Source organism: Gymnoscopelus braueri, assembly GCF_963280865.1.
Source record: "Gymnoscopelus braueri genome assembly, chromosome: 2".
In the NCBI taxonomy this organism is placed as follows: Eukaryota; Metazoa; Chordata; class Actinopteri; order Myctophiformes; family Myctophidae; genus Gymnoscopelus; species Gymnoscopelus braueri.
The window spans coordinates 33,437,391-33,452,523 of record NC_137604.1 but is presented as its reverse complement, the minus strand read 5'-3'; the positions used below and the strand labels follow the sequence as shown (position 1 = coordinate 33,452,523).

General features: G+C 43.8%; 1 protein-coding gene across 1 annotated transcript; it reads right to left on the bottom strand.

Moving 5' to 3' along the window:
• Window positions 1-496: 496 nt before the first annotated feature.
• On the bottom strand, window positions 497-9,009 carry htra3a (HtrA serine peptidase 3a). Its single transcript, XM_080448399.1, has 10 exons — window positions 8,288-9,009; window positions 6,784-6,889; window positions 5,656-5,878; window positions 4,419-4,613; window positions 4,228-4,260; window positions 3,696-3,810; window positions 3,048-3,110; window positions 2,135-2,192; window positions 1,859-1,954; window positions 497-1,508 (listed from the first exon to the last, which is right to left on the bottom strand). The coding sequence occupies exons 1-10, from the start codon at window positions 8,745-8,747 to the stop codon at window positions 1,340-1,342; spliced, it is 1,518 nt and encodes a 505-aa protein (XP_080304525.1). The 5' UTR covers window positions 8,748-9,009; the 3' UTR covers window positions 497-1,339.
• Between the last annotated feature and the right edge of the window lie 6,124 nt (window positions 9,010-15,133).

Genomic DNA, 15,133 nt, shown 5'->3' with positions numbered 1-15,133 from the left:
CTTTGTCATTTCTCACTATCCATCAATCATTTGATAGATTAGAGTGAATAGGGTCTTCCATTCCTTTCATGTGAGGATTTATTTTACCAGAACAGGAGGGGATAAAGATGACATAGACATTTCCAGTCAAGGGGCCTTACTCTTTGTGTGTGTGTGTGTGTGTGTGTGTGTGTGTGTGTGTGTGTGTGTGTGTGTGTGTGTGTGTGTGTGTGTGTGTGTGTGTGCGTGCGTGCGTGCGTGCGTGCGTGCGTGCGTGCGTGCGTGCGTGCGTGCGTGCGTGCGTGCGTGCGTGCGTGCGTGCGTGCGTGTGTGTGTGCGCTAGTATTTACCTAGGTGCTGTGTTAGGTTTGTTTAGATTACGAGAATATCCTTCCAAGGCAAAGAGGGGAGCAGAAACCAAGGAGCCTAGCCTACCTTCTTACCTACCATACAGCTGGACGGCAGCTGCTAGGATGTCTGTGCCTCACACACACACACATAAAGACAGACACCCATGTGATTGCATGTGCACACACGCTTTTAGTTTTTATACACAAAAAAACTATCTTTTAAACAGTGCAAAAAAAGCGTTCCATTGCAGTGATTCTGGTGAAGTACAGTATCTAACGTGTCTCCGTTATGTGATTTGTCATTATAGTGTCCAAACAGTAAAGCCGTCCATGTTAATTTATCCCATTTGTAACTCTGAGACTGTACAAATGTTAACTTGTAGATCTGCTATTTTCGGTGCGTGACACCGGCACGCAACTACGTATAAATCAGGCTTTAAAGGATCCTGGATAATAAGCCAAATATGCCTTAATACATTATAATTGACCTCTATAACTAAAAATGTCATTTAAACTTAAATATTGTATTTATTTTAGAAACAGTTCATCTTTTACTCAATGGGACAATGCCCGTCGCAAGTTGATGATGTCATTTGTCCATGTGTGGTCCAGCCCTTCAATGTATGGAATGCATGGGCTAATAAAACATGTTTAAAATATTGTTTTGATGCTCATATTAACCTTAGGAAGTATTAAGTTGTTTTTTATTAGCATTCCATACATTCCATAGGGCTGGACCACACATGGGCAAATGACATCATCAACTTGCAACGGCCGTTGTCCCGCTTGAGTAAAAGATAAACTATTTCTGAAATAAATAAAATACTGAAGGTGTTTTAAAAAATATATTTTAGTTATAGAGGGCAATTATCATGTATTAAGGCATATAAGGCTTATTAGCCAGGGATCATTTTAAGGCTGCTACTACTATAGCTTACATTGAGCCCAGCCCAATAGTTGCATACAAAAGGCAATTTACAAAACCCTGTGCGACCTTATTTACAAAACGCTTAATTCACAATGACACGAGGGTAGATGTTGAAGAGCAGCTCGTCATCACCACGCCGCACCTCCAGGAGGAGGGGCTGATCTCCCAGCAACGCCCCTTGCAGGTCCTCGTTCTTCCAAAGAGTTCGGCCGTTCAGCGTGACAATGACATCCCCCGCCTTGATGCCGCCCCTAGGTTAGAGAGACAGAGGTTCGTTCCTATATAACCACTTAAAGCCTACAAATTTGTTGACCGGAGTGCCCCAGGGGTCTATACTTGGTCCTCTCCTTTTTCCCCCAAAAACTCTTCACTGAATGTTCACCTAATATGACATGCACATAGTAGGGATACTAGGATTCAAGTGGTTAACATTATAGGTCAACATTTTCAAAAATATTCAACATGAGTGAAAATAGCATATCTACAAGCTCAAGCTCACAACACATCAATGTGACAGGTATTAATTTGGCTATTTTGTCTAAGGTTCAGTGTGCTGGTTATGAGGGTGTTTGAGGGTATGTGTGTCAGTGCGTGAACCTACTTGAGTGCAGGAGAGTCCGGTAGGACCTGGTGCACTAGAACTCCATTGCTCACATCAGGAAAGTCTGGGTTCTGAAGTCGCAGCTCTGCCACAACACTGCCCCACACACACATACACATCAGTACAGACATAGTCTCAGTGTCTGGCTATCCAAGACTAGCACATACCTAACGTCTGTCTATTTTCTGACACAATACAGCTAGTAGCCCTGGTAGAATCTAAGGTTATCATCAATATGTAAATGTGTGTTCATTGTGTGGGTGTAACAACACTCACGCTGCAGTGATGGTGATCATCCTGATGCCTATGAAACGTTTTTTCCCTCCTGTCATTTCTGGGGGGAAAAAACAATTTGTTTCATTATCAACATCATCATCCTCAGCATCATTATCATCATCCTCAACATCCTCATCATCCTCAACATCCTCAACATCATCATCCATTTTCATCATCATCATTATGACATGGTGCCAGCTGTTGAAGAAAGCATAGGTCATCCTTTTAGCATTCTTTTGTATAAATCTGTGCCACTGTGCCTTGTTTTTGCAACAAAAAATATATATATTTTGATTGAATAAAGTGTCAATCAAAAACAAAAAAACACCAAGCCACGCCCTGACAATTCTCAAGTCAAACACCAAATGCCTTTATAGGATCTTTCTCCACTCTGCTATAACAATATGGAACAGCCTTCCCCCTGCGGTTGTTGGAAACATTACATCAAGTAGTGTTCATGCCTTTAAGAAGAGGCTGAACAAACACCTCCTCAGCATGTGACTGTAATCCCATAATGCTCAAGGACATCTTTCATCCAACATTCCGTTTATATATACTCCTCCTGATTGAGCAGATCAGTGATAGATCTGTATCTGCCCAAGCTTAATAATAAAACATAAAAAAGGGTACTGCATTAGTCAAAAGCATTGCATTCCAATGCAATGAAGTACTTGGGCTCTGGCCACTTCACAAGTGTTCAAATGTGGTGAATAAGACAAAGTGTGACATCACCCTATGGCTTCACTACGGAACATATGACATCACCCCATGGCTATGACGTCACACCATGGCTTCACTACACAACGTATGACATCATAGGGATATGACATCACATCACACCATGACTTCACTACACAAGGTATGACATCACATGGCTATGACATCACAGCATGTCTTCACTACTCAGGCTCACCTGCATCAGACTGGGGCTCCACTGGTAGATGGTAATATGATCCTCTCAACAGCTTGGTTTTATCTATAGCCAGTCACACAATAATATAATCACTGACATCAAATAACACAGAGAAACAATTACAGACTGTTACTAATTGTTGAGGTGGCATCATTGAGACATATGACTTCATACACAGTAAAATCCTCAGTGTTCATTTATCCATTTGTAACTCAGAGAGTGTATAAAGGTAACCAAATGGACCCTTACGAGTTCATTTGGTTCAATTTATACACTCTCAGAGTTAGTCCACATTCTAGGTCCACATTAGTTTGTTTTCTTGACCACAATGTTTAGGATGTCATTTGGATAGCATGTTATTTAAACAGATGCTAGGTTCACTGTTTACCTGGTATCCTATAGCTTGTTATTTCGATAGTGGTTTACCTGGGATCCTAGTTTCTTGAGGCACTACACTGTCTCTCTGCATTTTATGTACAGTATGTACCTTGCTTATTGTAAGTCGCTCTGGATAAGAGCGTCTGCTAAATGCCTAAATTATAAATGACCACACAGGATTGTACTGTAAAGTATTTTCTCATGAGCTTGGACTAAACTTCTTTACTTAAGGAAACCACACACAGTCCATGTATGACTGTAGGTTCTGACCTTTGGTGTGTGTGTCCTGTGACTCTGTGAGGAAACGCCTGATCCTGTCAGAGGGGATGGCGAAGGAGATTCCTGCAGTCACCTTCAGAGTGTTGATGCCTATCACCTCGCCATCCTAACACACACACGCACACACACACACACACACACACACACACACACGTACGTACGCACGTGTGTACACACACACACACACACACACACACACACACACACACACACACACACACACACACACACACACACACACACACACACACACACACACACACACACACACACACACACATATACACACACACACACACACACACACACACACACACACACACACACACACACACACACACACACACACACACACACACACACACACACACACACACACACACACACACAGTCGTGGAGGTGCATGAACTCATGGATGCTAATGGGATAATTAATATTTCATAGGGTCAAATATTTGCTGTGGTTGTCCATTTAGAAAAAGAGCTCCTTGTTCATACTGTACAGCAGTATGAACGCTACTCACCAAGTTAACAAGAGGTCCTCCAGAATTACCATACTTCCATGACGACATGATGACAAAGGTGACACAAACAAGTACAATCACATTAGTGAGTCTCATAGTGACACTGCCGCACATCAGATGGCTGTGAAACTATCCATATATTAACACACAAACAGCATTTAAGTCTTATAGTTGTGCTCACATGTGCTCACATTAATAATGGCATCAGTCTGGATGTAGTCCATATCAGAGTCTCTGATCCCCAGCTCCTTGCCGTCCCTGTGTGCGGTGCTGACTATCCCCGTGGTGACGGTGTTCTGCAGGGCGAAGGGGCTGCCGATGGCCACCACAAACTCCCCTGGCCTCAGACTAGCCGAGCGTCCCAAAGGAAGCACCGGAAGCTTCTTCTGCTCACATACACATCCACAGTAACATCCTGAGTGTTACTTTAACTTTTGTACATGCACACTAAACAAATGTATATGAACGTAAACATACTGTATAGGCGTAGGCACATAGTAGGACCAATTTGTCAAATGTATTGCTATTTGCTAGTTCTATTTGTAGAAAAGACAAGGAAGAAAAGACATGCACTGATATGGAATGTATGCACTGATACCACAAGGTATTTTAAGCTCTAAATTCCCATCACAGCATCACCAACACTCTCCCATCCCGTTGTTATCTCTGTGTCTCTCCCAGAGTTATAAATAGATGAACACTTTTTACTGTGTATCGACACAATGATGACGCTTACACACACACACACACACACGCAAATGTAGACAGATGAACCCAGCACATAACTGCACACACAGAAACATAGGAGGGAACCTGGTTATCCATGCTTCTGTGGACATGGTGGAAAATGGAAAATTAGTAGGAGAAACAGAAAAGACAACGTTTTGATGGGTGCTAATGACCTTGAAGGAGAGGAGAGAGAGAGGAAGAGAGAAACAGAGAAGTATTTCAGAGATGGGTGAGAGAAGGCACACATCATCAGCCTCCAGTCACAGTTAGTGTTTACGTGTGTATTCCTGCAAGCTGCCCAGTGGAACGTCTGAGTCTGTCATTGTGAGAAACTGGCATAGCAGTGCTGAGACGAGGGCACTTGTACAGTAAAGGCCCATTTAAACAGGTGCATTTAAAGAGGAGCCGAAATGAAGAAAAACATGTTTTTCACACTTTTAGAGCATCTAGAGCATAATAGAGCCGAATGGAGATCTAATACCAATAGAGTTTTGTGCATTTTTATGTCCAAAGCCCCGAAAAGTCCAATGTTAATTACTTCCTGTCAAACATAAACGTAATGCATGATTACATCACCAATTTCATGAATCATGATTTAATTCACCTGTGATTCCCATAGCTCAATGTTCCTCCACACACAGCTGATTCATTATGGAGACGTGCGTGCGTGCGTGCGTGCGTGCGTGCGTGCGTTCCAACCTGAGCGCTGACTTTGATGGTGGCGATGTCTGACTTCTTGTCCACATCCCTGACCACGGCCTCATATGCATCACCGTCGTGCAGCTGCACACGCAGCTGAGGCCGGCCCGTCATCGTGCTCGCCGTGGTTACCACGTGAGCATTGGTAACGATCAGGCCTGCCTGTGTCATGATGAAACCAGAACCACTGGAGAGAGGAATGTGTCGACCAAACAGAGGATGTCTGGAGAGAGAGAGAGAGACAGACAGAAAGAGAGAGAGAGATACAGACAGAGATAGACAGACTCAGTTAACCAAATATTTATATTTTATTTATCATGAATCATTATTGCATTGCATGTGAACTGTTCGGATGTAATGCTAGTATGTAGATTAACTGACTTGGTGAATTTGAGTATAAAAAATTAGGGGAACAAAGGCAGACAGATATGGAAGAACAAGTAACGCATTTTAATGTCAAAAATAAAAATGGTTTTAAAAATGTATCTCTTTTTCCTTGTATAAACACACATTTGATATCTTTATTTGGGCTAACATTTAACAAGAACTTCTTGAACACAAACAATAGTAGACGCACACAAGCTTGGTAATCTCAACAACACATGTTTTCAGTCTCAGTTCACGGCTACAGGCAGCATCGTCTCCTCCATATCCGTCTGCCAATTATCGCAGACACTGAACAGAATTTTGCCAATGCCTTCGCTCTTGGCTTGGGCATTCCTGCAGTCTGCAGGCCTCTCACCACTAGTTTGTGGACATTACAGAGGCTTCCAAATATAATCACAAACCATTTACATTTGTACCCAACCAAGCTGTAATAGCATCCTTAAGACGCTGGCACTTTAGCACCTTGGTAAGGAATGCCTCTTCCAGACTGTGGTCAAATGAACGGTACATCCCACGAGAAGGGTGACTTCTCTACTGTCCTCATCAACAACAACATCTGGTGTATTAGCTGTGACATCTGAAAAGGTGTTATATTCACTATTGCACAGTCAGAGTGCTTGTAAGTTTTGACAGACGATGAAAAATGTGGACTTATGTGAGTTGTGACACACACACACACACACACACACACACACACACACACACACACACACACACACACACACACACACACACACATACCTTAAGAATAGTTCAATGTGGACAACAGCAGGAGCAATCTTCTCCACTACGTCAGCGATAAAGTTGAACTTGTAGCGAGGACTGTTTGGATGGAGCGGGATATGACCTATACTGACATAAAGAACCCATTGGGTTAACAAACACAGACACAAACGCACATACAGTACAGTACAGTACAGTACAGTACAGTACAGTACAGTACAGTACAGTACAGTACAGTACAGTACAGTACAGTACAGTACAGTACAGTACAGTACAGTACAGTACAGTACTAGGGCTGTCATGATCTTGGCATTTTACTTGATGATTAATTGTCAAACAAATAATTGCGATTAACTATAAAATCTCGTTATTTCAAATAATTGTGATTATGGCGATTATGTAATCATTGTGACAGGCCTAAGTACAACACAGTACATGCACACATGCAACAAAGCATGCACGCAACAATGTGAAAAATAAATAAAGACCTTAGCTGGCCTCAATGTAATGTAAGTCAAAGTTAGTAGTTAGACATTTGCAGAGACCACATGTGTACTGTTCAATAAAACACAGGCAATAGTGCTATTATTGAGGGTGTGTGTAATAATGTTAATTCCTGATAAGTAGGATAATTGTTCTCCCTCTCTCTTTTACACACACAAACGCACGCGCACGCGCGCGCGCGCACACACACACACACACACACACACACACACACACACACACACACACACACACACACACACACACACACACACACACACACACACACACACACACACACACTAATTGATCTACAGCCAGTGCAGTGCATTCTGAGGAAAGGGGGGGGACTAGGCTATATTTATGTCCAAACCACTAATCACTTCCTGACTTACAGCTTTCTCCTAAATCTGATGTCTACTCCAGAGAGGTCCCCTGGATGGGAGTGACTTTAAATTACTTCCTGTTTAGATCTTTGACAGATCCAGTATCATATAGGCTGGGATCACATTCCATAAAGATTAGTGGAGAGACTGGAGACAGTAGCCTACTGAGAAGTGCTAAATATGGATATAAAAAATAAAGAAAAGAAGAGAGAGGAGCCTAAACTCTTTCTCTCTCTTTCTCCCTCTTTAGTCTCTGGTGGTTGGGTGGGTGATATTCATGCTTAGCTTTGAGTTCCTAAACTCAAGGCCCCCCAAAACCTATAAGGCTTTCTTCCAGTGGACCCCCAAATTGAAAGTTATATGGCTATGGACCCCATGTCCCCATCTGAAAAGATTTTGTGCCAGGGACCGCCATAAGACAATATGTGTGTTGTTCAATGGAATTATTTTAAAAAAATCTAGATTTTTAAAAATTATAAAATAGCAGATCTAGAAGCTCACACCATGTTGAATAGCTTAATTGCAAAAAAAAAAATTAAGTGGATTAAGTGGTTAAACAGTCCCTCATTTTGCTGGGGACCCCCAGAACCCCCCTCAAGGACCCCTGGATGGACTCCACTTTGAGAACCACTGAATAATCAGGCAACTCTTACCTGCGTCTGGCAGGGCGCAGGGTCCCTTGTGCGCTAGAGAAACCTCAGCTCTTCCCTTCTGCAAAGCTTTACGGTTGAACACCTTCATCTTACACACATTACTGTACGTTTTCCCGTCGCTCCCACAAACTTTATTCTGTCCCATTTTACACTGACAGAGCCTCTTGGCGCCTCGTCGCTTCCCCGCAGGGCCAGGTCCAGGCAGCAGCTTGCACTCCAGCCCGTCCCCGCAGGGCAGGTCGTTCTTGCGGCCGCACGGGTCTCCCTCTGCCCGGGAGCACACCAGGCAGCACTGGCATCGGTCCGGGACGTACCCGCTGGGGCAGCTGGGACTCGGACAGCTGCCCACGTCGCACCGCGGGGGACACGTCTTCTTGGATCGCGGTATGGCACCGGTTAGGTCGTGTACAAAGACAAACGCCACCACAAATGTACATAATCGCATAGTGATGCTTTCCATAGCGATCAGAGAGAGAGATAGCTATTTATTTATGAATTCCTCCGGTCATAGTAACTTCCCTTTCAAATGTCTGTTCCTTCGTGTTCTCATTCAATCCTAGTAGGTTTGATAAACTGCTCTCTCTTCTCCCCCAGTAGCCTTTTCCAGTCTATTATTAGTAATGATTAAGCATCGTTGTATGTTGTTCCCTCATTCACGTTTGTCTGAAAAGGAAATGCACTCAGACTAGTGAGAAATCATCACCATCAGAGGACAGAGAGTCACTGTCCCCTGCCCCACCGCACGACCGCACGACCCAAACGGTGCCATCATGATCACTGTACACCATCTAGTGGATTAATAGTGACTGACTGGAGCAGAATGTCAAACATTAGAGTCTACTTTTCTCCATGATCCACTTATGGTTATGGCTTCAAATGATGCAGTCACATATCGATGGCCAAAATGCAAAACCTCCTAAGTGCAAATTTCATGATTTTCGGATTTCACTGTGGATGAGGACTATAGGCTATGCTGCACATGCTCAGTCTGTCTGCAAGATAGTCCCGCCCCTCATTTTGTCAGAAAAAGTCATTTGACTAAAACCTCCTATCTTGTTCAGTGCCAATTAGTGCTAAAATGTTGAAGCGCAAAACCTCTTATCTGCACCAGAACTAGTTGAGCAGCAGACAGAGCTGAAACTTGGGAATTCTATGTTATGTAGACCGTCTAAATGTCTTTCAGTTTGTAGTAATCAATTATTTTCAAAATAAAAAAGTGTCTTCCACCCCTACTAGTTAAGTATTTGTTAGTAACTGTCAAGTTAATTGCATTGCCTTGTTGATTGCTAATGATTAGTGTCAGGTGGTGAAACTTTTATCACACCAAGAGTGTGAGTTGATCAAAAATGTTAATGGTATTACTTGTTACAGTACTGTAGAATGTCTTGATCTCAAAATGAGCATAAAAAAAGCATTATTTAACAACATAATGTTTGTTTGTAAGCCTAACTATTTCTAGGTAAAAACCTCCTATGTGCATCTATGTAGATAGGAGGTCATTTTTAGGTATAGATAGGAGGTTTTGGCATTGAACATTTTGAACTTGTGGTTAGAGGTTGTCATTGCTGCTTAGATGTGAACGTCCATGTCGTGATTTTTTTATAATTGCAGATCAAAATCACACGTGAACACCGTGGCAGCCAACAACCCTGTGAAAATATTGTGGTGTGTTGGTTGGAGGGTATAGGGTATGGGGGTGGGATGGGGTTTGGAGTTATGGGGTGTGGGAGGTGTGGGGTGGCGGTTGGGGGGTTATGGGGTGGGGGGTGCATGAGGGTTTGGGTGGGTGGAGTTTGGGGGTTGTGGTGTGCTGGTTGGGGGCATGGAGATCGGGGGTTCTGGGAGTGGGGGTAATGGGTTGGGTGGGATTTGGGGGTATGAGGGTATGGAGTGGGATGGGGTTTTGAGTTATGGGGGTTGAGAGGTGTGGGCTGGCAGTTGGGGGGTATGGGATTTGTGGGAGTGGGGGAGTATTGCAGGTGGTGGAGTTGGGGGTATAGGGTATGGGGGGGTTTATGTTGAGGGGGGCATAGGCCAGTTAGGCCGGATCATATAGGATTGGGTCTTTGCGATGCGATGCAAGAGTGTGGTCTAGCCAACACCAACTCGGGACTCCTGAAGTGGGATGGGGGTTTGAGTTATGGAGGCGGAGATGTGTGGGCTGGCAGTTGGGGGGATGGGGTTTGTGGGAGTGGGGGAGTATTGCAGGTGGTGGAGTTGGGGGTATAGGGTATGGGGGGGGTATGTTGACGGGGGCATGGGCCAGTTAGGCCGGAGCATATAGGATAGGGTCTTTGCGATGCGAGTGTGGTCTAGCCAACACCAACTCAGGACTCCTGAATCGCTGCCCTCCACACTCCTATCTAGCATCAGGGTCTTGATCAGGGTCTTGAGCTCTACAGTGTTGTTAGCTAAGCTGTTACGCCGAAGTTCATCTACGTAGGGTGGTGCACTTATTGTCTTTCCTGGCTTTGCCCTGGGTTGGCTCCCATAGTGTCAGTTTGCTTGCCACTAGTTATGGGTGCCTGACGCAGTGCCCTGCCTCATCCTTCTCTCTCTGACTTTGTCTGTGACCCATGGTAAGTTACCGTAGAGGACCACATTTCTGATGTGGTCCGTCCATGTGACTAGTGCCATTCGTAGCATTCTTGTGTAGACTCCATCCAAGGCCCTTTCCTGTTGTGCTGTGACGGTCCATGTCTCAGCCCCATACAGCAGTACTGACACTGTAGCTATACGAACAGCCGCCTCTTGAGGTCTTCTCCCATGTCTGATTTCCACACTCTCCTCATCCCATGCAAGGCATTCTAGTCAAGTACCCCCTGGACCTTCAGGTCCTATTCCATTGAAGCAGTCCAGGCCCAAGTTATTTGAAGTCCTGGACTGCCTCGAGTAGCTTGTCTCCATCATTTGAACCATCTTCTCAGGAACTCAGTAGGCCCAGAGAATGTTCATCAGTTTCCCCGGTGGATGGTGCCAAAAGCCTTTTGGAAGTCATGAAGGTGATCACCACTGAAAGATTCCGCTCCCTTACTCCTTCCAGTATCCTCCTCAGCACCAGTATCTGCCCGCCTGCTGTTCGCTCCGGGCGGAAGCCGTTCTGCGAGTTTCTCAGTACAGGGTCTGAGATGGGTCTAAAACCTGCGACTTGTGAGCTCAGGCTAATGCCTTGGAGGTGTCTGTCTTGGTGAGGTCGCCTGACTTTTGTACTGGATTGATGATCATTTTGCGCCACAGCTTCGGCAGCTCGCTAGACGTGTGTGCTTGATAAAATCCAACACCACCTCGTCTATGGGCACATACATCACTCCATCCTCCCTGCAGCTCTTGCCTCACTTGATAGTAGCCTTGGCCCTCTGGTACTCATCCATGGTGAATGATCTGTCTTCCATGACCTTCCCATACCAGACGGGAACATCGGATCATCCTCTTCTTCGGTTGAAGGAGGATTTCCTAGGAGTGTTTTGAAGTGCTGGTACCATGTTTCAACTCGTTCCTCTGCGCTTTCTCCCCAGAAGTCTGAGAAGAGCTTCTGCCAGAAACGTCATTGATGAGCTTCCAGTTCTTGCCATGCTTCTGGTTAACATGCACCTCTTTAATGTCCCTGATCTTTTGGGTCAGCTCCTGTTGCTCCAGTTGCATACACGTGGTATAGCTCCTCCTTCTTCCGCTTATATTCCTCCCTCAGACCCTCTCCCTTTTGGTCAGCGACAAAGTCCCTGTGTGCTGCTCTCATCTCCTCCCTGGCTTTGGTGATTCTAGGGTCAAGGCATCCGTCTTTCCTCCTTGCTTATAGGCTCTTTAAGACATTCAATGATCTTACATACTATTCCACTGTCCACACTGGACACAAGGTTGGTGATCCAGTTGTATGAGTTAGGGGAGTTGGAGGGCATGAGGGTTTAGGTGGGTGGGGTTTGGGGCATGTGGTGTGCTGGTTGGGGGGAATGGGGGTTGTGGGAGTGGGGAGGTATTTCAGGTGGTGGAGTTGGGGGGTAGAGAGTATAGGGGGGATTATGTCGAGGGGTGCCTGGGCCAGTTGTTTTGTAGTCCACCTAATTGTATTCCTGTTGTCCTTTTTGTAAATTTTATTTGTAAGCACTTTTATTTTAGGTTCTTGCTGGGGACTGTTCTTAGCAAATTTTTTGTGAGCATTGCCCTGCAAACTTTTTTTTTTTTGTTGAATAAAATAAAAAAGCATTCAATGCAACTCAGTTGTGTGTTCTACCGTGTTACGCTGTATACGCTGTATACAGTGCAGATTTTTTGGGGAAAAAGCGTATACAGTCTACCATTTAATCCATTGAAAACGCGCTAGCGTATACCCACGACCACGCGCATCTCGTGCAGGGAATGATTATCGTATACCTCCGGGAAAAAAACTAGACCACACCACTGATGCAACTGTTTGCAGCTGTAAATGTATGTATTTACAGCCAGTATTATTTGTCATTATTTAGTTATGCAATCACTTAACATTGAAGTGTAAAAGCTCCTATCTGCAGAATTATCCAGGAAAAGTGGGGGAAAACCTCCTATCTGCATTTGCTATATGAAATAAGTGTAATTAACATATAATAATGTAATATAGTCCAGACATCCAGAAACGGTGTATTATGTGATGGGTTTCATAAAAAAATAGCATTGTGCAAAAAAAATACAACATTTTGTAGTTTTCTTTTTCATTTTCCCAACAATGAACATTTTTCAGATAGGAGGTTTTGCGTTTTGGCCATCGATATAGGCCTTGAACACTAATGCATACAAACGGTTTGTGTGTGCTCCTACATTAAAACAAACAAAAAAACAAAAGTGTGCATGCACAAACACTTTATAACACTCTCTCTCTCTCTCTCTCTCTCTCTCTCTCTCTCTCTCTCTCTCTCTCTCTCTCTCATATCAATGCATGTACCATAAGCTTGGCTCAGATTCACCCATTCTTTTATTCCTCTAATTGATTGTGCTTGATTTTTTGTTTAAAATAAAGACTTGGAGCAGGAAAACCTGATGCAGGCCTGAGCTGACAGAAGCCACTGGGAAACATGTTGCCAGGAGGAGCATGAGGAGCAATGTTGGAGCATAGGATGTCAGACTGAGTAAGTTCAGATGCTGTTGATGAACTAGGCTACAGATAGAGTTCTTTCTTGCCATGAACAAATTAGAAGAACATGAAACCTTTACAAATGTATTTCTGATATTAAACAATATCTTAAAGATGTTTTATTTTACATTTGGTTCCATCATCCACTGTGCTGTTAATCCTGCCTAGACCAAATAGTAACATAGTGCCAATCATTCTGAGCTAGCTGTATAGTGATGATTGGATTTCATTTAAAAATCACAACCTTTCAGTCAAATAATTTACCTTGTTTGTTGGATGATCACTGTCTGATTCAGTGGTTAATAAGAGGTACATTCGCTATTTGAACTGGAAGTGACCTCTTTTGCCTAAATAAGGTTAAAGGTAGGGTAAGTGATATTTGTTTTGTTAAAAAGGTTAAAGTACTATATTCTGATAGTAATCATTGCTACAGAGCGTTTGTTCAGTCACAGGGGTCTCTCCAGCTCTTTAGTAAACAGAATATAGTACATTTTCAGGTATAGGTGACAAAATCTAAGCCAATCAGGAGAGAGCACTGAAAATGCATGTTCTGTTTAATAAAGAGCTGGAGAGACATGGGAGACTCCTTTTACTGAACAAACACTCTATAGCAATGAGTACTATCAGCTATTTAACACTTATTTTAACCAAAGTAAATCACTTACCCTACCTACCTACCTTAACTGAAAAACCTTTTCCATTTGTTCATGCTCAAGTCTGGATTCAATAATGAGTATATCAAAAGTGGGACTTTACTATGTGTGTGTGTGTGAGTGTGTGTGTGTGTGTGTGTGTGTGTGTGTGTGTGTGTGTGTGTGTGTGTGTGTGTGTGTGTGTGTGTGTGTGTGTGTGTGTGTGTGTGTGTGTGTGTGTGTGTGTGAGTGAGTGTGTGTGTGTGTGTGTGTGTCTGTGTCTGTGTGTGTGTGTGTGTGTGTGTGTGTGTGTGTGTGTGTGTGTGTGCGCACGTGAGTGTGCATGCAAGGGGAGTGTCAGATAACGACAGTAGAGTAACTTTAAGAAAAGGTGATAACATCACTACAAGAAAAGTTCACCTCAAAGTGTGTCATCCCTAAGGTCAGTTTCTGTTAGTGATATCTGTGCAGTATTTATCTTTCACTGTTATTCCAAAAGACTGTCTCATCCTTTTCGATAAACACGAGTGGAGTGAGTGTTTTTCTACCTCTTGACACATTTTGGTTGCTATGAGAACCATGATGGTCGGTCTCTCGTGTATTGCTCTTATATAAGTGCCATCAACTTAACTCACCCGCCTCTGCCCGTTCTCTTGACGAAAAAATTACAAGCTAGCGTTCTTTGACGACATCCAAGATGGGCCAAACCCCAGGGGTCTGCAAAGCTTTTCTTCTCTTCGATTCCAACCCTGTTTTCTCTGGACAGTGCAAGGGAATTAAGGCAGAGCCTCTGGCTTCACTTGGCATTCTAGGTGATCTCCTTTAACATTCTTTCGCCTCCAGGTGAAAACGTTTACGTAAATGTCTTCCACCCCTCCTCTCTTGCCCCCCTCTTCAGCCCGCTTTTCTCTCTCCCTTCTGCTAAGCTGGGAGGGGTTTACTTGATCCTAAAACATGTTTGTTGGTAGTGTGCTGTATATTATGTGTGTGGAGCACATAATGCCATGGTTGTGGAAGGTTCTGCTGGATATGGAGAGGAAGATCTGACATGCTGGAGTCGCGATCATACATTGAGGTCATGACCAAGTCACTGGTGAAGAAGACAGATTGAAA